This window comes from Vidua macroura, chromosome 3 (assembly GCF_024509145.1).
Source record: "Vidua macroura isolate BioBank_ID:100142 chromosome 3, ASM2450914v1, whole genome shotgun sequence".
Lineage (NCBI taxonomy): Eukaryota > Metazoa > Chordata > Aves > Passeriformes > Viduidae > Vidua > Vidua macroura.
This window is the reverse complement of record NC_071573.1, coordinates 57,931,395-57,952,401: the sequence shown is the minus strand read 5'-3', so window position 1 is coordinate 57,952,401 and position 21,007 is coordinate 57,931,395. Positions and strand designations below refer to the sequence as shown.

Here is a 21,007-nt window from a genome sequence, read left to right as displayed (position 1 = left end):
ATGGAAGTGGTGTCAGCAGGAGGCAGTGGCTGCCTGGGGAGAAGGGGGAAAGCATCCTGAGCATGTTTACAGTATTTTCTGCTACTCCCAGGTGTGCTCCAGCTCAGTAGTTCAGTATGACTTCTTTAAAATCAAACAGCATGAAAGCCATTAAATGCAAACAGATGATATTGAGACCAGTGTGTGTGTTAATTGCAGGAGCTTCCAAGCCAATCTGTTACTTTGCCAACTTTGTCTTGCTCTCCATCCAGCTGACAATGCCCCCAGGCTCTCTGCTAAGGTGAAAACGATTTTATGTCACTCCAGCCGTGGAGTTTCCTGTCACCTGGAAGTAACAGGCCTCAAGCTGGTGGCCCACAGGGTAGTGACTGTCACCATCTCCCATCCTAGAAAGAAGACTCCCTGGGAAGATTTGCCACTCTAAGGCAGCACTAGACAGACTTCTGTACTTTGCTTGCTGTCTGCTGCTCTCTGCTCGCAGGTGTTCATTCTCAGCTGTCATATGCAAAATCCGTTAAAGTTTATTCCACTAGCAGCAGCACAGAAACAAAGGCTGCAGCCTCTTGCACCATGGCTGCACTGGCCAGCTTGTGCTTTGTGCCAGATCTTGCTGATGCCCTGCCCAGCAGAACAAACCAAACCTTTTGTTCTGCTGCTGCTGGCTGTGTGCCAGGGTAATGGGTTTTGGTAATAGGAGCACAGTGAGCACAGAGGGAAAAGACCACTTTTCTTGCTGCTTTGGTAAGGTGGTGAAGGACATTAAAGTATTTAATTAAAACCCAGTGCAAATTTCAATAATGGAAAATAAGACCCCAACCAAATGGGCAGTGAGTCTTCCCTGGAAGGCTGTATTTAAAATGTGGCCTTTTGGGCCTTGCGCTATTTGCCATGTCTGCTGGGGGCTGGGATGGAAGAGAGGCCATACTCCCAAATTGGAAATGGGCAGCATCAGCAGATGGTCTCCTGGACCCACTGTAACACAAGTACAAACAACCAGACTTTGCCTCATGTGGTACAAGCAAGGAGCACTGGCAACCAGATTCCCTGAGTGGCTGGCACAGCCAGCTCTACAACTGCTGTCCTGCTCAGCTCAAGCACTGCTTGAGAGACAGGTCATACAGGCAGATGTCCTGTCCTTCTCTGTCTCCTTGAAACAAGTATCTCAACAACTCCCCCCAACATACACATTCTACCTTCTTATAAGGCTGTTCCACAGAAAGGAGAAATTCTGTCTGCTCTCATGTCTTGTAGCACAGAATTTAGCTGGCAATGGAAATGAAACACAATGCAATAAGTGTAAGAATAGAATCAGTTTATTAGAGCTATTTTACATAAAGTAATCAAGAACAAATTACTTGAAGAACTATTTGTATACCATGGCAATATTCTTGCTGACTCAAAGTTACTGAAGTACAAAAGACAACATACAAAACAATGCATGCCCCATTTGACTCTGGTTTTATTGAGACCCATGAGGAATGTGACATCCTCGGGACAGCCAAACAAGACAGACAGCACAGTGTGTGTATATATATATGTATATATAACATGTACTGTACACATTTTACTGGTAACACATCTGCAGTTCACTCACACATATCGATTACTTGCTCTAATTCTATGAGAATTTTTCTGGGGTGAGGGCAGATCACTGAAGCTTTCAAGCTTTGCAGGGAGCTAAGGGATAACCAGCAGGAATCCTACACTCCATTATCTTGGGTAGAAACTGCTCTGTGCTGTTCTCACACTGTGTGAGGGTGGTAGGCTGGATGTGGGAAAGGCTGAACAAGCCCTGAGCTCCAGGGAGAGACACAGTTCCTGGGATTGTACACAGAATCTAGAGGGGTTTGGGTTGGAAAGGACCTTAAAGATCATTTAGCTCCAACCCCCCTGCCATGGCCAGGGACACCTTCCACTAGACCAGGTTGCTCAGGGCTCCATCCAGCTTGGCCTTGAACTTTGCCAGCAATGGGGCATCCACAGCTTCTTTAAGCAGCAGTACACGACTGCTGTTGAGCACTGGGAAGTCCAAGCCAGCTGAGGAGCTGCATTTTTTCATTTCAGCATTTAGCAAGCATGGCTGTCTGCTAGCAGTGCAGAGACTTAAACTGAGTGAAAATAACATGCTTTCTTCCTTAAATCCCAATTTTATTTGCAAAAGCTGGTGCGTAGATAGCAATTGCTTTTAATTAACAAAGCAAGACACATTCTTTAATGAAAATACTCCCAGTGCATCAGGTGGAAAGAACACAACTGGTCTCTGCTGGACAGTGAAGGAACATGTTGGCTGGAGCATCCAGGTCCCCACAGTGGTGGCAGCACTGAGATGGCACAGGCTTCCCTCCCACCTTGGCCAACACAGCTGGGCTGTGGGGCCTTGGCTGCTCCAGGGCCCAGGCCCTGGGGTGCACTCAGCCCTGGCTGAGACCCCAACAACTGTGGGGAGGGGCAAGGGCACTCCACATCCAGTCTGGGGTCTCCCCACCTTGCAGTGTCTTCTGCACAGCAATCAACTAGAGCTACTCTCTGGAGGCTGAATGTTTCTTATTTTCTGAGCAAGGTCATCTACCCACTTTTTACATTATCACCAAAGGGGAAGAGTATGTTCTTCATCTCATAGGCTTCTTCTAAACTTGAAAATAAACAAAGGATGTTGGTCCTTTTATAGAGGCAAAGATTCGTGGACACAGGAGAAAGGGGAGAAAACAACTGACCCAAATCCAGTTTTTAGAGATACATCCCATTGATGAGGTAATCGGACTCTTCAGATGTAATGGGTCGAGCTTTTTTGAGCTTCTGTTTCACTAAGCGCAGTCTGCAAGCAACCATAAGCAGCAGCAAAGCAGTGATTGCCAAGCCTAAGGCTAAGGGTAACACAGCACCTACAATGAGGTTAAGAGAAATTACATTTTATTTAACACAGTGAGATGCTGGTGGAGAAAACCTGAACTATATCCTCAAAAATACAGCTAGTCTATCATTAGATGTTAGTAATTGGAACAACTCATACTATGAAACTAAACTGCACAATCATGTTAGGGACAGTTCAGAATATGTAAGTACATTATTCAATTCTTGACCACTTCATCTGTATCTACAGAACCTGACTGAAAAACTGACATAATTCAAAATTAATTCACGTTATTGGTCTTACCTGTTTCTGGGACTGGGCGACCACCTCCAAGCTGATCTCTCTTTGGCATCATTATGCCATCCCCATTTTTATCATCTGTTCTTTTCCCTGAGGAACTGTTATCTGTACAAAATCAAGCAAGATAAATGAATACTGCAGTTCAGTGACTCAAGAAATCTTATCCACAGGACACTAGGATTAAATAACGTGAAGCACTTAAACTTAGGGGGAAAAAACAAACAAAAGAACAGTTTAAGAACTTCTGACTTCGACTGTATAACTTGAGTTTTTGAAATAATGTGAAACTAAAGCTAAAATTTAGATTCAATTTACATCCCAAACCACAATGCATCTCAACCAAAAGCAAGGGCACTTTGATACATTTGCTGACAGCCTTCAAAACTGTGACAGAGCTAGCAGAAACACACTATGCTACAAGATCTGTAAAATATGATTGTGAAATGTTGTAATTGGAATTACATGTAGTGATGGGTGTTAAGGAAGTGTTTAAGTCAATTAGCTTGGAATGTGCACTGTGTGTAAGTCCCACCCACCACCACCAGCTCTGAAGAGCTGCAGAAGGTGTCCCTGGCAGTAGCAGCAGCAAATGCACACGACTGCTAATTAAAGCTTAAATTGTTTTATTGGTACTGTCATGAAAGTCCATGCTAATGTTCCCACTCCAAGGCAGAAGGCAGCCTTGCAGGCTGCAGCTTTATTGCCCTGCCATTCCCTGACTTCACCTGCAGGGAATGCTGTAGAAACAAGCCATGGCCCTCTCCTTGTTGAGCTCCTGATGTTGTCCTGGCATGTAAAGTAGACTTGAAAAAATCCTAACAGTGAATGTACTGGCTTTAAAATACCCATATGGTATCAGAGATGTGCAAGACCACCTAAATGTAACTGACACCAAAAGCAGCAGCTGTTTTTCCTGAATTAAACTAAATGAATTTTTGTCTTTATTTTGGAAATACCCAAAAGACATCAGGTCTTTTTAAGAGCTGCTCCAGCCTGCATCTAAACGCCTGTTTTAGAAACTTGTTTCCCTGCCGTTTAAGTAAAGGGAATATTTAAGTCAACTGTTTGTAAAGAAATTTGGCAAATATGGAGAAAAGTTTAGTGGGAAATTTTTGGAATGGTAGAAGAATAGAATCCTTTCAATAAAGCTTGTAGGGTTTTGCTAGGACTTGTGGCTGTTCTTACACGACTGAAGAGACTATCAGAGTCAATGCTGCTCAATATCTTATCTGTTATCTCTAGAACACAATGAGCAATTTCCTCAAAGAAGTTTAGGAGCCTGGCATAAAGCATTTTACACGGGTTTAATTTAGTTTTCACTTTCTCTTGATTTTCTGGTCTACTCAGAGGAAATTGCCATTTACAGCCCTTTCCAATTACCCTAAATTACAGAGCTAGGTTACGGCTACTGGTGTGGGTGCCTCCGCAGTAAAAACATGACTAAGGCTTGGGAACTCAGTCAAATGCTGTAATCCCAGCCCCGAACAGCACTGCACGGGCAGCCTGGGAGAGGCAGAGGCCCTGTGCCAGGGGAATGCAAAGCTGTTATAGTGATTTACACACTTGGGTTGGCTGCGCTGGGGAGTGCAAATCTTCAGCCTGCTCGTGAATTCAACTCGTCTGCACGACCCTGTTTGCCACTGGCCACTGCTGCTTAGAAACCAGCCCCCTGCTCACTCCAGAGTGCTGTGCTGCTGAGTGTTTTCTATATTCATCTGCAAGTTCAGGAGTGCCAGAATATGCAGCTGGGCTTAAGAACTTCCCTGGAGAAGGACATGGGCTATTTGGAGGCAGCCATGCAGAAATGCTGCGCTGGCCTTTGCAGGAGATGCAGTCTGGGTAACTTTACTACCATGGAAACATGTCTGCAGAGAGAGAAAGAACCCTTTCACTGACATCAAATGCCTCTTCCTCCATCCACTCCCGACTCTGAAAGAAAATGTTTGGCCTTTCAGCTTGGGCAAAAGTAGACCATGAGTCTGTTGCAGAAGACTCAGTGCCCTGAGTGTCTGAGGGGGCTATCTCAAAGTCAGACTTGGTATTCCCCTGGACTTACCCTGCTGTAGAGGAATCCCATTGAAAAGGCAGGAGTGCAAAACAAGATTTACCCATTGTAAACAATCAATGATTTTTGGGTTTTGTATTGGTTGGTTGTGGTTTTTTTCACTTTACTTCTAATAGATCCCCTGTTAGGTCAGGCAGAAGTTTTAAACAGTCCTTAACTTGGACTTGCATATTTTCATGCTTCGGTGTAAATCCTTAAAAAGTTTGCATGAAGTCAGAGCTAAGTATGAAGGGCCACTGTAAGGAAGGTTAAAGGAAATTTGGAACAGAGAATTTATTAAGAGAAAATGGACTCTGGAAGAAAGTTCCCTTAGTATCACGCTCATAGGTAGAAAGCTCATATATCTGCTACCAGGAACTATCTCACAGTCCAAAACATTACAACTTAGCCCAGCTCCTTTGGAGAAAAGATAAATTTGGTCGTACTTGACAAGGAAGTCCCTTTATTAGACATCTTTATTGAATTCTCAGAGATTAAAACTGTTTATGGAGAGCTAAGTAGCAGAAGGGACAGGCCTTTACTGGTACTTTAGCCACCACTAATAAAAAAAACAAATGTAAAAAAGAAAACAAAAGAACTCCCAAGTCCTACAATGTCTCGGGAAAAACTTCTCTTCTTTAAATATCAACGCAAAGCTCCTGTATCAAGCATAGAGTCTAGCAGCTGGAATGTGCCACATGCTGTCTCCAGTAGGTAAAACCTTAATTTACTCTACCTGCAGTCACTTGATTTAAGAGCATCATGTTTTCCTTCCTGGATTGTATTTCCATGATGATCTGAAACTGTCAGCTGATAATTAAGAAAAATGTGGCCCTGAATGGAGCACTTGCAAGTGAAAAGCCAAAACCTGTGCTGCCACTGTAAAGCCACATCCCCTAATATGTATCTTATATACATAGTGACATTAAAACCGCTAAAGCTAATTTTCAAAATTTATGTAAAATATATATAAGAAGCCAGGATGTTTGCAATGTCAGCTCCAGGCCAACAAGAACACGATTGCCTTGGTCCAACAAAGACCTTTACAGTGATTCAGAGGCAGAGGTTCTACCTTGGCACCAGCAGCAGGAGACAATTCCTCCCAAAACAGGATTTCTGCCAGTGGAATTGCTGAACTTTTGAGGCTGCTGGTATGATTTCTGCTCAGTGTTGATTATCTCTTTTCGAAAATGTATCTAGCATTATTGCACTCCTGGACATGTTTCCAGATGAGCTCCATGGAGCTGCTCCAGCATTTCTGTGCCTCTCATTTTTGTATCACATAAGTATTAGATTTGATCTGTAACCTCCCTGAGATGGCAGTGGTGGAGGGACATCTAATTAATGGATGTGGGTGGATTTTAAGGAATAGGTTAAATGCCTGTCTCTTCAACTCCATAAAGACTGTGGTGTTTCCCAGTGGGGCAGGACTTGAGCCTCTCTGGACCTCTGTGAATCATTAATGCACAGCATGGGACTCCATGAAGTTTCAGTGTCTGCAGGAGAAGACAGCAGCTCAGAGCAGGTTTCTGCCCTCTGGACCCATGTACCTAGCATGCACCTAGCACCTCTTCACATCTCACCCCACGCACCCTAACTGGAATTGATCCATAGGGGATCTATTTTAAACCTATTTTAAACAGCTGAGCTGTTTGCTGCTTTTTTTGATTAGACGTATTGGGCTCCTGGGTCAGTAAAGACTGGATCCTTTTATTCCACAGGGAAATAATTAAGCAACTAAAATCAAATTTTGACTGAGCCCTGTCAAAAGAAAAACATTAAACCCACAAGAATTAAAACAGCTTGAAATCTTGCGTGTTGAAAATTAGAAGATTACAACAGGTACTGGTAGTACACTAATCACAGAAGCCCCATCACACTTTAGTTTTCTAAGAATCTTTCTTTGCTTGTGTACTGCTGTGCAAAAGCTACCTTTAGAACAAAACTGGTGCAAGTAAGTTACTGTGCAATGGGTGAACACAGAAAATTATTATGCAAAAATGCTTCTGCATTGCACTTCCAGTTATAACCCTTGATTATCAGTTGCTGAAGATGGTGACCTCAGTTCTGGTTTTATGCCTGGATTCACAAGCCAAATTATTTTTGAGACCTACTTAGCAGTAGGTCTCAAAAATCTTAGGACCTACTTGACTTCCCACTGGAGCCTGCAAAGCTCTTTTGGAAGTTTGATGTTTAGTTTGGGTGGCCCCATATCAGGTGTCACTAAAGACTATGTGAATGAGAAGGGTTTGAAGCAGACTTCAGTTTTAGTCAGCAGTGAGGAGTGGTCTAGAGGTCATCTATACTGCCAGAAAAGGGAAAAACATTTGGGACAGGATTTTGCTGTCAGTCCCCACACATTCACTGAGGCCATCAAATTCTTGAGAACATTGTTTTCACTCCGTTTACAGAGATTTCACTCCTTCTGCACTCCACAGATGAAGTACATGCACCTTGAAGGAACGTCCAGGTGCCAACCAGGTCAGTGCCCTTTTCCAGAGCCGACAGCAGAGGGCACTGAGCACTGCTCTGTTGTAACTGGAAAAATAAAGCTGGTTATAAATAGCTGTGTCTTGGGGCACATGAATCAGTCTAAACCATGAAGAAATAAAAGTGGGAGGTTTGTACTGATTTTACACTCTGTGCACACAGCTTTGCTTTCATTTAATTGCCATTTCAGCTGATGAATTTTAATTCATCAGCATGAACCTTAAAAGACACATAAATTTCACTGCAGTTTCTGGAGCTTTACCAAGGCCAGGGATGGGGCTCTGCCTGTAACATCACACAATGACTCACTACACGCTTGCAGCCACTGTGCAGAACAATACTGGGGACCTGTACGCAGACACCTGAGGTAGCTTGTTACCAAAGCCTGAGACTTTTCTACAGTGATGAAAGACTTCTCCTGCCCTGGAGACAGAGATCAGGAAAAAAAAAAAAAAAAGCCCATAATAGTAAAGATATTAGCTCAGGGAAAAAAAAAAAAAAAAAAAAAAAGAGAGAGAAGTAATACTTAGCACCAGGAGAAAAGAAATTACTCTCACCCAAGTTGAACAGTATTTTTTTATGTGCTCCTGAAGTACTCCCTACAGATTTTAAAGAGCCTTAATACATCAGCCTACACAGCTGAACCTGTGGCAGAATTTTTATTTAGTTCACTGCACATTTTGTTCCTTAGACTGTATTATTTCCCTACCATTCCTACACTTCAACTTTCTTTTTGCACCTAGTATAAAACAGACTGACAATAATAAATCAAAACCTACTTAGAACTTCATTATTACAGGTTTCTTTTGTATTTATTTACATTTTAATTTTTTTCCTGTTAGCCAGGCACCAAAAGACAATTAAATCAAATTTAAGGTGCAAGACACTTCCTTTCTTTAAGGAGAAGGTGTCATCGAAACTGATTCAATTCTTACCTGGAACAAATCCACTGATTTGTTTCTTTGGTCCCTGAGAAAGCGATTGGTTAGACATGTCTGCATCCACTGAGAGAAGTGGTTGATTTCTGGCAGTGGCTTTCAGGGTGTTCACGGCAGAGTTTTCCTCTATGTTTTCAGTCAGTCCTGCAGTCCTTTGCTGGGTAGTGCCAAGAACTGCATGTGTCACTGTCTTCCGACCCGAGCTGACTGTCAACAGAAACAAAAGTTTCTGTACAAAGCTGAAGGGAATTGAAGTGTTCTTAAGGAAGACTATCCAAGACAGGCCTTGAGGCAGAGTAAACAACTTCCTCAGGTTCATACATATGATGAAATGTGAGCCACAGATAGCTAACACTTGCTCACAAGAGTACACTTATGACCCCTACAGTGAAATCCAGTAACTAAACTACAAATGATTAGCCATTGTGCCCATTCACCCTCTGGTGGCTTTTGTTCTCTTAGCTGAGCATGGGCACATGCTGAGGGATGACTAATGAAAGCTAACAGCATGATGGTGAATCAACCAGTTCCCTTGTGTGTCCACAGTGTTTCAGATTCTTGCAAGGTGTCTAACAGCACTGTGAAGGTACCTCTGAGACACCCTTTCACAAGAGACCACGGCTCTTGTTTCCAGAATCATCCTGCTAAACGGATCTTTTAACTGCTGAACACAAAACCTGTCACTTAGGGACAGTTAGTTTTAATATGCTTTGAAGAAAATTTCTGAGCACCTGAGTATGCAAATATCAAACCTTCCCATGTGCTAATTCCAATGAAAGGCTGGGAGCAAACTGCTTGCTTACAGGGAGAGAGGCCACAGAAGTGGCATTGTCCCCCTTTGGTCATTGAGGCTGTGGTTACTTTCACAGTCTACTGTGCCACTGTGGCCTGGCACACTTACGATTCTGGCAGAAAGTCTCATCTGATCCATCAGGACACTGTCTCACACCATCACACGCAAATGTGATGTCAATGCAGCAGCCATCATCACAGATAAACTGGTAGCGAGAGCAAACCCCAACGCAGGCTGTTGAGAAACAATTCCCAAATTACCAAAAGAGAAATCCAAGTAGTAAATACTGAGTCAGTGACTGAGTCAGTGGCTAAAATCTGCAGCATAGAGGAAAAAGCAAAACCACGCTACATCAAAAAGCACCATGAACAAGGCAGAAAGTCCAGAATCAGCTGTGTGACATCATATTGACTCAGAAGCAAATACAGGCAATAGCTGCTCCTGGCACCTTCATCACTAGCCTGGTAATCTTTATATTACAGGAATACTCAACCTGGAGGCTGTTGCACCTTACACCTTGTGCAGCACCCTTACAGTGCTTTGAATTCTGCTGGCCTAAGCTGAAAGAAGATCTTCCTAGGCTTAAAAGATGCAGAACAGTCCTGGAAATAAAGAAATGAAATCTCTGTGGCTGTAACTGCATCCCTCCTCCTTTTAGTAGTAATTCCTACTAAATATTCATTCAACACCAACATGTTGCTTTACATGCACACATTTGGACCATATGGGATCTTTTATGATGTATTTTCTGCAAGATAATTAAAATACTCAATTGTATCAATACTCAATTGTAGAATGCTTGTCATTTACTGACATCAGCAATCCAGTGACTTCAATACAGCACAGACCAAAAGAGGACTAGGTCACATTCTCACAAATTACTTTCACCAGAAAGAACTGACTGCTGCCTGCTTTAACATTTGGATTCCCCTGGAAATGGAGAGTGTCCCTGGATGCCCCATTTTGCATACTCAAAGCTTTCCTGAAACCCATTCTGATTCTGTAATTGTCAAGTGTTTACATCTGTGCTTTTGTCTTTCCAACAGCAGTGCAGTTCATCACTTTGTAAAGAACTATCAAGTTCAGGGCTTGATTAGCGTTGTAACAGCAAATCAATTTGCGTAAGGGAGCACAGCCTTTGGTTGTTATCCTGCTGTGTACCAAATGCTGCACCATGCTAAGGGAAGGATGCCAGGAATGCAGATAACTGTTTAAAACCCCTAAAATCTGAAAATGCATCTCCTGAACTTCCTGAACTTCCAGTAATAGCACTGATCTTGCATGTATTAAGGCATCAAGAATTGGTTTAGCTACAGCAGTAGCACTTGAATTGCTAATGTAGCTGGGGAATTAGAAAAATAAAAAAGACAGCAAATCCCCTATGTACTCCATACAAAAGATACCCCAGATACCCACACCAGCAAATAAATAAAGCACCAAACCTCTCTGGCTGCTTCAGCTATATTAAATATTAATGAACACAACTCCATCATCCATTACTGGAACACAGGCATTATTAAGCAGATTTTTTTCTTAATAACAGCTTATTGCCAGAGGGACTACCCTCTCACATAGACATATTGTGCAGAGCAAGATTTTTCACTGGTTCTGCTAAACATGATGACAATGCTATTTAACTTTGTGCCAGAGCAGCAGATCTGCACTAGCAACTTGTTAATTACAATGTAATTAGAAGTTATTACATTTAAGAGCAGGACTGACAGCCACTGAAATCTAACTTAGTTTCTACCTTTTATGCTTTGCACATGTTTCTGAAGCTCAGAGTTTAAAAATGATGGGTCAGTTCCAGTTTCAGCTTCCCCAGTAACATAAGGCTTCAATAGCAACCATTAGAAAGAAAAACTTAAATGCATTAAAACAAAAAACCACTTTCAGACTACAGATGCAGGTCAGTATTAGTATTAGTCTGCCTCAAACATACTATTAAGTAATTTTAATTGGGTCTTCCCTATAGCACAAGCCCTGTTATGATGCCCACACCATCTGACTGTTACAATGCACCTGACACCTGTGTCAATATTTCACTCCTCCAATCCTGCATGCTTATTAGCAATAGAAGGACAAATACTTTTTACAAAAATTTTTTACAAAAATACAAGTATTTTTTACAAAAATACTTTTCAGTGCCTGAAAGTATTATTGCTCTAACAGGCAAGTGATGCTTGCTTGCTTCATCACAAGAGCGATTCAAAGTTGAAAGAAATGTCATTATTTAATGAGCAAGGGAAAATAAGACACTGGAAATGGAGAATAACATTTTTACCTTTATCAAGACCCTTGCTCTGCTCTGAGTACCATACCCTGGGTGTCACAGAGGCAACAGCTCCAGCCATTTTCTCACCTGCTGCAGAATGAACCATGGGCAGAATGGTCACAGAGACGTTGTCAGAGCTCCTCTGACCTGCAGTGTCTGTCACTGTTAGCTGGAAAATATACCCGCCTTCCTGAATGTGGGACAGTTTCAGTGTTCCTGGCTGTGGTACCTGAGTAAAGACACACAGTAAAAAAACCATATTGGCACAATGGATCCTTCTATGACCTTCCAGGAAAAAGGAGCTCATCATGCAGATTAAATACTTACTGAGACTAGTGAGCCTACTCAAGCATGTCCTACTCAAGCATGTATTTCAGCATGTAACATTTGCATCCATTTGTAAAAAAACTCACAGCGTTCAGGTAGTGTTTTCATGATCTACTCAGTTACCTGGAGCTGTGGATCTCAGCACACAAATGGAGAAATTGAGAACAAATGGTCACATACATTTAACTCAATTTTTGAGTAATTAAAAATGTAATTTTAGAGGATAAGCAGTAAAATATTGGCCTTTTGCTCTTTATCAAGTTAGTCTGTAGATAATATAACATGGATCCACAGAAATAAATTTTCATGCCTAAAAGAGAACAATAATTTTTGATTAATATGGCCATAGAGTCCTAGACCTTCCATTATGGAAGAGTGTATTGATAAACACATTTTTTCTCTCAGTGAGAAAATTTCCTACCTGAAATTTCTTACCTTTTCTATTTACATGAATGCACTCAGTTATCTGATCAGACTGTTGAGTACCTCCTGATGGAGTGTATGATCCCTTACAATTTTATTCTTTAATACGTTAAAGAAATACTCTAAAAAACACCTGCTGTTGTTCACTGTGACTGTTGGGAGAGCAAGTATGGTATTTAAAACTCCTGAGCCATGGAGCCCAAGTCTCTTCCCAGTACAGAGACAGAAATGCCACTGACTTCTGAATACGCCACCACTCCTGGTGTCCTCTGTGGTTTCCTTCTTATTTTCATGCTGCCCTGAAGAATGCTGGTCTATATCTGCTTACACAGAAACTTTGCCTCAAAATAGATAATCAGCATTAAAAAAAACCCTCCAACCCATTACTGTCCCCAAGTGTCCAGGAGCTGTGCAGCTACAGAGTGGGGGTAGTAATCAAAGAAGCAAATTACCTACAAAAAGAAACAATCAGTCACTACAGGAAAAAAAAAAGGCTTCTTTCTACAATATGATACAATCTCTTTATAGCAGTCCTTCCCCCTCCTCTGCCTTCTATTTATTCTTTGCTACATAAGAGCAATGCAACAGCTGCCTTTTATCTTATTTAAACACACTCCCATTCTCCCTTGTAGCTATGGATTCATACATTATTCTCAAAGAATAAATGACACGAAATCCAGTAACTTCAGGGCAGTAACCAAAGCACTGAAGACATCAACTGAAGAATGCATAAAAAAAAATCACAGCTATTAATTCAACTCTAAAATTTAAATTATCATGGTTAATCACCAGAGTCCATATCTGTAGGAGAAATCCCTGCTCACTTGAACACAATGGAAAAGTATTTATTTAAGCATAAATGTGTGTCAAATTCATTTTCTGCTAACAAATACAAAAAAGCCACCAAGGTTAATGTGAATTTTACAAGTTTGAATGGATATAAGGCTTGTCTCTATTTTATAAAGTGACTTTGAGTAATATTACAAATATAAACTTTAAATGTTTTTATTAAATTCTAATTTTTGTTTTACTCTATGCTACTAAATCAAAGATTAATTTTAAAAGTACTTAATTGCTCTTTTAAGAAAATAATGCTGCAAGGGGACAGATTACGAAGTCTTTGATAATGAAGTGTTCCTTTTATCTAGATGATATCTAGCAACTATTCTTAAAAGCTTCATTTTGCTTCATACTCTCTCACCTCTCCATATCCTTCCTGCTCTAGGTGGAGTTCCCAGTGTGCCCTGGATATTTTGGGCTGTGAACAGACTAAGAGTAGAGTCTGTGGACTTTAGACATTTTTTCTTTCTTTTTCTGCTGATCCTAGAGCATTGACAAAAAAGACTAAAATGCAGAATCCCTCTCTTCATGGGTAATTTTAATTTGAAATCAAAGCGCAGCAGAAAATGTATGGATAAAATATCTCATAAGGTTTCCATAGTGTTTCTTTGTAGCTTCTCCGTAAGCACTGACAGGAGACTGCTGGTGAAAATCCTTTATTATTTTTAGTAACTGAATTACTGAGGGGTCTCTAACTGGGGTGACAGAAGCTGAAAACCAAATGCAGTGAGTATAAATAAAGCAGAGCTCAAACACAGTGGAGTATTATTATCTACTTATTTGCTGCTGCTTGTCCCATGCCATCCAGGAAAGAGATTAACTGTGTAAGCCACTAGAAATAATCACTGGAACTACCCAGGGACGCAGTGTAGTCTCCTTCACTGGAGATCTTCAGGATGGGATTGGACAAATAAGATAATCTCATTGAGGCTCCTTGTCCCACAAACAGTTGGACCAGATGATCTTTTGAGGTCCCTTCCAACCTGGGCTGCTCTACATTTGTGTGAAATAAATGTTCAAGTTGTACAGGCATCCTAATTTTGGTGCCTCGTAGACAGATTTGTATATATTTAATATTTTTAGCTGTACATTTAAAACTTGAACACAACAATCTGGAAGTAACTGGCCACAAGGGGGATTGCACATGTACCTGCATTTCAACCGATGAGTCGCCCTGCAGCAGTGCCCACTCATAGTGCACAATTCCGTGGTCATCAGAACTTTCCCGACCATCCAAAAGCACCCAGTCCACAGGTGACTGCAGCACAATGTCCTGGCCCGCCCTACACTGTGGAGGCTCATCGTATTCTTCTTCTTGAACAAAAAAAGAGAAGATCAGTTATTTATGAGGGAAGGCTGAGTGATTATTTATATAAACCACTTTTTCTCCTTGGTTAAGGTATTGTTTCACCTTTGTGCAACTTCCTGAAAGAGGAACGTGTTCATTAGCACACGTTTTGTTAAGCAAAGTAGTATCTGCTTCAATTTTAGTTAATTGTCCTATGATGTCTTCAGGAATTAACATTAGAAGCACATGGCATAGAAAACCTCTCTAGGTACCTGTATGTTTCAGTAATACAACAAACAGGATTATTAGCATCAGTGTACTTTTTTAATCTGAACTAAGGAAAATAGGTCTAAATATGACTTACATACAGATGGTAGTTACAGCACCTTTTTTATACCTTTTATAGTACTCTGCATAATTCAATAGGCTTCTAGTCCCTATTTATAATGCATCATTATAGGAATGAAAGACTGATTTAGCATAAGGTGGCACCCTGATGAAGCAGTGCACATGATGATTAGAAATCATCAGAGACCACCAATTTTAAGTGCCTCATTTAAGACATCAAAAGGTAAAATATCAGAATATTTAGGATATTCAGAATATTTATTTATAGCATTTTGCTATATTCAAAGTACAATCTTTACTGATTAAAATTGTGAGTACTAAGTGCTTTTGCCAATCAGACCACAAACTTTTGGGTTAGACTAACAAAAGTCTAACCCAAAGACTGTATCTTTCTACAGTTCCCTACTCAAGTTTCATTCCTTCTCTGGGCATCCTGAGTGCCAGGGTGCTCTCTGCTCTTCAACCTCCACAAAGGATACCCTGTAAAGGATATTGATGTTATGCTCAGAAGAGCAATTACTGAAATCAAGGTTGTAACTGCACTCCATGTGGGCAGAGCTGCACAAGGAAAGGTGGTTTTTCATCACCTTTCATCAATGTGGGGAATCTTCCTTGCACGTGCTCTTCAGCGGTATCATGAACGTGCTTGAAGCCTTGGAGCTCATGGGAGCAGTGGGACAACTGTTTACCTCTGACTAAAGAGAAAAATTCTTATTTCTTGTTTTTTTTCAGTAGTAGGTCAGGCATAGAAAATTTCAAGGTAAATGTCTAAAGTTAGGAAAACATACAATAACTAGGTATAATAATAGAAAGGTATAATCATAGAAAGTATGAAACAGTTCTTGTTTATCCAATGACAAAGCTTTCCCTAATTTGTATACATTTGCTTCTCAAAACCAACTTTGCTTAAAAAGCGACATCCAGGTCCAAAAAAACCCACAAAACTCATTGTTAATAAAACCTCAAAACTAATTGTTAATAAACACCATCATTATGGTGCCAGGGCAACTTTTAGATTATATAAATGAGTTATGTACAATCTTCACACAGTTACTTACTTTACAAATAACAGTCAAAAAGAAACTGACCTGGGTCAGTTTCAAACAGCACAGCCCAGTCTTTTGCTTCTACCTTGGAGAGGGGTTTTATGTCACCTGTCTGGTTTAAATGACTTGATCAATGCCCTGCAAGGGCAGAAACAAGCCCTAATTCCCCTAAGCAATGAGGATACTTTCTTCCTGGACTAACTTTAGACTTCTGCAGCAGGAGTTGCAAAGGAAGGACCACTTCACATTGAGTCAGTCACAGAAATTCATGCCAGCCCTTTGTTAAAGATGAGTGAGGGACCACACAGACCTCCGGTCACAAAGGACAGAGGCACCATCCTTTGCTTGTAAGCCACCAGATCATCTTTGGAAAGGTAAATCAATGGCAAAAAGGAAAATCTGGCTTGAGACATATGGCATGGGAGTAGACAGCCTCTTGAGATGAAGATTCTTTTTCCACAGCAAAGTTTTAAGCAATGGAATACATGATCCTTAGTGAAACACCTCCAAATCTGGGGAATAAGAAGTCAATACCAAAAATACCAAAGAGGCAAACTCATTGGAGCCACTTGCAACCACCACTCATGGGAATAAAGCACTATCAGCCACAGGTCAACAGAAAAATAATCTCTTAACTTCTGCTTTCAACTTGCATTTAAGCTGAATGTAAATAAGCAGAATGGAACTGAAATATACCAGGTCAACATTCTGAGATGCTGGAGCTGGCTCCTTTCTAGAAAAAGGAGTGAAACACTTATTTATTTGGGAACCAACACAATAGGCTTTTTTTTTATCATGCTTTTTATTTATTCTGTTCCCTCTGTCCTTTATACAGACTTGACCTGTCAATAATGAAGCTTCCAGCTAGTTTTCTGAATGAAGGCTTTGTTTTAAAAGGTTATTTCACTGCCAACTCCTGAATGTGTTTGGTATTAAGGTACCTTGATGTTGAATCCTCCCATTGCTCACCACTAGTGATCTTAGAGATCACTGTATCCCAATGCACAGAAATATTTTGGAATTATGAGGGCACCACATCTGTGGGTAAGTGTTGGTTTGGTATTATCAGAAAGAAAACAGTGGAAGATTCAAGAAAAAAAGTACTCTGAAAGAAAAACAAAACAAAACAAACCAAACCCCCCCCCCCAAAAAAAAAAAACCACAAAAAAACCCAAAAAAAAAAACAACAAAAAAAGGAGCAGCTAAAATGTAAACCCCTCATGGAAAAAAATCTTGAAATGAAAAGTTCTTTACTAAACTTCTTAAACTCATTCATGGGGTGACAGAAGGGAAAAGAGATGTGCCTTCATCATCCTGTTGTCCAGAATGTTTTTCAATGTAATTCAAGAATGCACTGGTAACAAAACATCAGAGCAAAATTATTCAATCTTAATTTTAACTATCCTGGTCTATGTCACATCTGACAGATACTTAAATAAAAGTTCATTCTCCTTTGTGGCTTTGTTTCAGCTCCAGTGTAATTGCATTAAGAAATCAGAATCCCCTGCTTCCAATACCACCATCACCCACAAGGCAGATTTTTAAATAAAACCAACAGGACACAGAGCAATTTGCAGATTAGGAACTGAAATTGCCTTGCAAGTCCAGTCCAGTCAGAAAAGCTGCCAAAAGGCAAAGTATTTAAGAACTCCAGAATTCAAGAACTCAAGGAATTGAAGAAATTCGAGATTTCTACTAGACAGAGCATATTTTGTACAATATATTATTTATATTGTGCCATAACTGCACCCTAAATTAGTTGCTCATAGGTTTTAATAGAATTAAGGCAGTTCAAAATGAAGCCTAATTCTGTGTGACTTTGATGTAAAAATCTCATCTTAAGCCTTTTATCATGCAAGTGCATACAGGCTTATGAAATACAGATACCATGAAGCTGCTACAAAAATAATACTGTGGAACTAATACTCCTCCAGTTGAAAATGTCAAGATCACACCTTGGGTTTTTCTGGTACCTTAAGCTTGCCTCATCTCTATTGCTGTAAGATCCTTCCTTATAGCTCTCTAATCTACCTGCCCATGCACATTCCAAAAAATATTCAGGAACCATAATGCCTCTACAAATCAAGCCTCTGCTCTCTTGTACTTCCAGGGGATTCCCACTAATATTCTCATGAAATGTGCAGGACTGAATGAACCTCAAGCCTGAGGTCTCCCCTCCCAAGAGAGCAGTAACAGTAAGCAAATCTGGGCACTGTTTTCACCCACACCAACACCAGGTCTTCTTCCTGTTGCATGCAGTGACTGATTTACTTCAGATGAGATCTATCACTGAGTAAGATACAGATGACTTTTGGGAAAGTACTGTGCACAGAAATAATGAAATTTAGTCAAAATTAGTTAAGAGGAGACTGTTTAACAACAGTAGGTGGGGGAAGGCAAATAAATTCTTTGAATCAGGTGCTAGGAAACAGACTCCAAATTTAGAAATCCAGATTTGTTTTCATCTACAGCTGCTTGGTCTGGATAATATTGTTCTTAAATATGCTTCAGAGCTGAACAAACAGCTGCTTTTGATGTGGCCTACTTTCCAGAGGTGCTTGTGGAGAATGTCCATGCTGCATCTGCACTACTGGTGAGGTATCCCTATCTTCTTCAATCTAGGTCTCGAGTTCTTAAGCAGGAAAATTTTTGATTTAAATGAGTAAGAAGCTGTCTTAGGCAATGACATTTGGATAGCACCCCCAAGACTGCCCTGTGCTTGCTCTCAGGCTATGCACCACGTTATGGCATGGCTGGGACCAGCACTTCATGCTTTCAAAGGTGATCAACATGCACAGCTCCTGGGGAGCTGGCACTTCTCTGGCTCCCCAGAGAGTGTGGGGCCAGTGAACATGCACAACCCACTGTCTGGCTCCCAGCCACCAGCTGGCTGGCACAATGCCTCGCCAAGGGCTCTGCAGAGGCAGAGATATTGAGGGATGGGTTTCCCTGTTGCATCCTGGAGTTGCAAACCCACGCCGCATTTCCCCAAGCCCAAACACCCCCAAAGCCCTCACAGAAGTGGTCACGTCTGAAGGGACCACAGTGGGTCTTTGGTTCAACCTCTCCTGCTCAAGGAGGGTCGTCCCATGTGCACATGGCACAGGATTGTGGCCAGACGGGTTTTGAGTATCTCCAGTGAGGGAGACTCCACACTCTGGGCAACCTGCTGCAGTGCGTGGTTACCCGCACAGTAAAGAAGTTCTTCCTTATGTTCAGCACGATCAGTTTCTGCCCGTTGCCTCTTGTGCTATTGCTGGGCACCACCAAGTAGAACCTGGGAGCATCCTCTTGGAACCCCCTCCCCTTAAGGTATTTATACACGTTGTTAAGGTTCCCTTGAGCACAGCCGGGACGCCTCTCCCGGCCCAGGGAACTCCGCCGAACGGCACGGCGCAGCCCGGCTCTCCTCGCCCCGTCCTCCCACCGGCGATGCCCCACGACCCGGGAGCGGGTTCCCGGCTCCGCGGCCCTGCCGCCCCCGCCATCTCCGTGCCGCCCTTCCCGCCGCGCAAGCCGCTTACCCGTGGGCGGCGGGGCGATGCCGGCGGTCCGGCGGCTGTAGGAGCTGTAGCCGCGGTGCGGGGCGAAGCGGCAGACGGGCCGGCCGCGGTGCGTGCAGTTGAAGAGGTAGCAGCCCGGCTCGGCCGCCGTGCCCCGCGGCCGGGCGGCACCCTGCACCACGGCCAGCGTGCAGCGCGGCTCGGCGCAGCAGGCGTCCAGGCACTGCCGCCAGCCCGACACGGCGCCGGGAGCCCGCAGGAAGGTGGCGCCGGCCGCGATGGAGTCCTTGGTGCGGATGATGGAGTCGGGCCTGGCGGAGAAGCCGCCGCTTCCGCCGCACCGCTCCCCGCCGCCCCCTCCGCCGCTCGCTGTCGCCGGCGGTCCCGGCTCCTCCTGCTGCAGCTGCCGGCGGAACTCCTCCAGCAGCGTCTCCACGCCCGAGATCTGCGAGCGCAGGTCGGCCAGCGGCGCCGCGCAGCGCCCGCCCGGCAGCACGGCCCGCCCGCCCAGCGCCGCCAGCAGCACCAGCACCAGCGCGGCCATGGCCCCGGGCGGCGGCGGGAGCGGCTCCCCCGGGGCACCCCCAGCGAGCGCGGCGCGGGGAGGCGCCGGCCCCGCCCGGCTGCACCAGGCGGAGCGGCCGCGCTCAGCACCCGCCGCCCCGAACAGCTCCGGCGGGCCCCGCCCCGGGACCGCCCCCCAGAGCGACATTCCTTCAGGAGCCGCAGTGATAGGAGAAGGATCGAGGGGTTAAAACTGGAAGAGGGGAATTTTAAAATGTATATTGGAAAGAAATTCTTTACTGTGAGTGTGGTGAGGCACTGGAACAGGTTGCCAAGAGAAGCTGTGGATGCCCCGTCCCTGAAAGTGTTCAAGGCCAGATTGGATAAGGCCTTGCACAATCTAGTTGAAGGTGTCCCTACCCATAGCAGGGGGATTGGGATTAGATGACCTTTAAGGTCCCTTCCATTCTGTGGAAGCCCTTAACATCCTGTGATTCGACGGTTCTATGACTCCACATGGGGAGATGATACCTGCAAATAATCGGGGTTGGGTGGGGGTCACTGAAACTGCTGGTGGTTCTGTGAACCTGAGGAAACAAACAAATGAAGAGATAAAAAAGAAATTGTGGGAGATCCATCCTGGGCATGGCATTTCTGTTCGGAAATTACAAAAAAAGAAAGGCAGTAGTCAAAAACATAATGTGCAAAGTTGTAACTTCCTGACCTGCAAAAAAAAAATACCAGATAGGATCTTAACCACCCAAAACAATGGTGAAGAACTCCCTGTGCAAGTTTTTGAAGTCTTTGCTAAACGAGTTTCAGAGAAATTCTTGCAATTAAATTAATCAGTTTTACATCTGTCACAACTTCTGTTTTATCATGAAATTATTGCTGATTCTCTAATACAAATTAATAACAGTATTATCCCTGAAAATCAGCAATCCTTCAAAACAGCTGCTTTGTTATTTTTTATCAGATGCACAGAGCCTCAAAGTGCTAGAATGGCACATTGAGACCTGTCTACAGGCACTGAAAAA

At 42.8% G+C, this 21,007-nt stretch overlaps 1 protein-coding gene across 2 annotated transcripts; it reads right to left on the bottom strand.

The window, feature by feature from the left end:
• Positions 1–1,297: 1,297 nt before the first annotated feature.
• On the bottom strand, positions 1,298–20,010 carry LRP11 (LDL receptor related protein 11). Of its 2 annotated transcripts, none has more exons than XM_053973374.1 (7): positions 19,488–20,010; positions 14,432–14,595; positions 11,779–11,920; positions 9,525–9,650; positions 8,621–8,830; positions 3,155–3,256; positions 1,298–2,882 (listed from the first exon to the last, which is right to left on the bottom strand). In XM_053973374.1, exons 1-7 carry the CDS (start codon positions 20,008–20,010, stop codon positions 2,728–2,730), a joined length of 1,422 nt encoding a protein of 473 aa, XP_053829349.1. In that variant the 3' UTR covers positions 1,298–2,727. The 2 variants fall into 2 exon arrangements, with proteins under 2 accessions (XP_053829349.1, XP_053829350.1); XM_053973375.1 differs by having other exon boundaries at positions 14,432–14,592.
• Positions 20,011–21,007: the final 997 nt, after the last annotated feature.

Coding starts and splice junctions, on each gene's coding strand:
- LRP11 (XM_053973374.1), bottom strand. CDS start 20,010: ATGGCCGCGCTGGTGCTGGTGCTGCTGGCGGCGCTGGGCGGGCGGGCC. Junction 8,831..9,524: donor TGAGACTTTCTGCCAGAATC/GTAAGTGTGCCA, acceptor TTCTGTTGACAG/TCAGCTCGGGTCGGAAGACA. Junction 2,883..3,154: donor TCGCCCAGTCCCAGAAACAG/GTAAGACCAATA, acceptor ACCTCATTGTAG/GTGCTGTGTTACCCTTAGCC.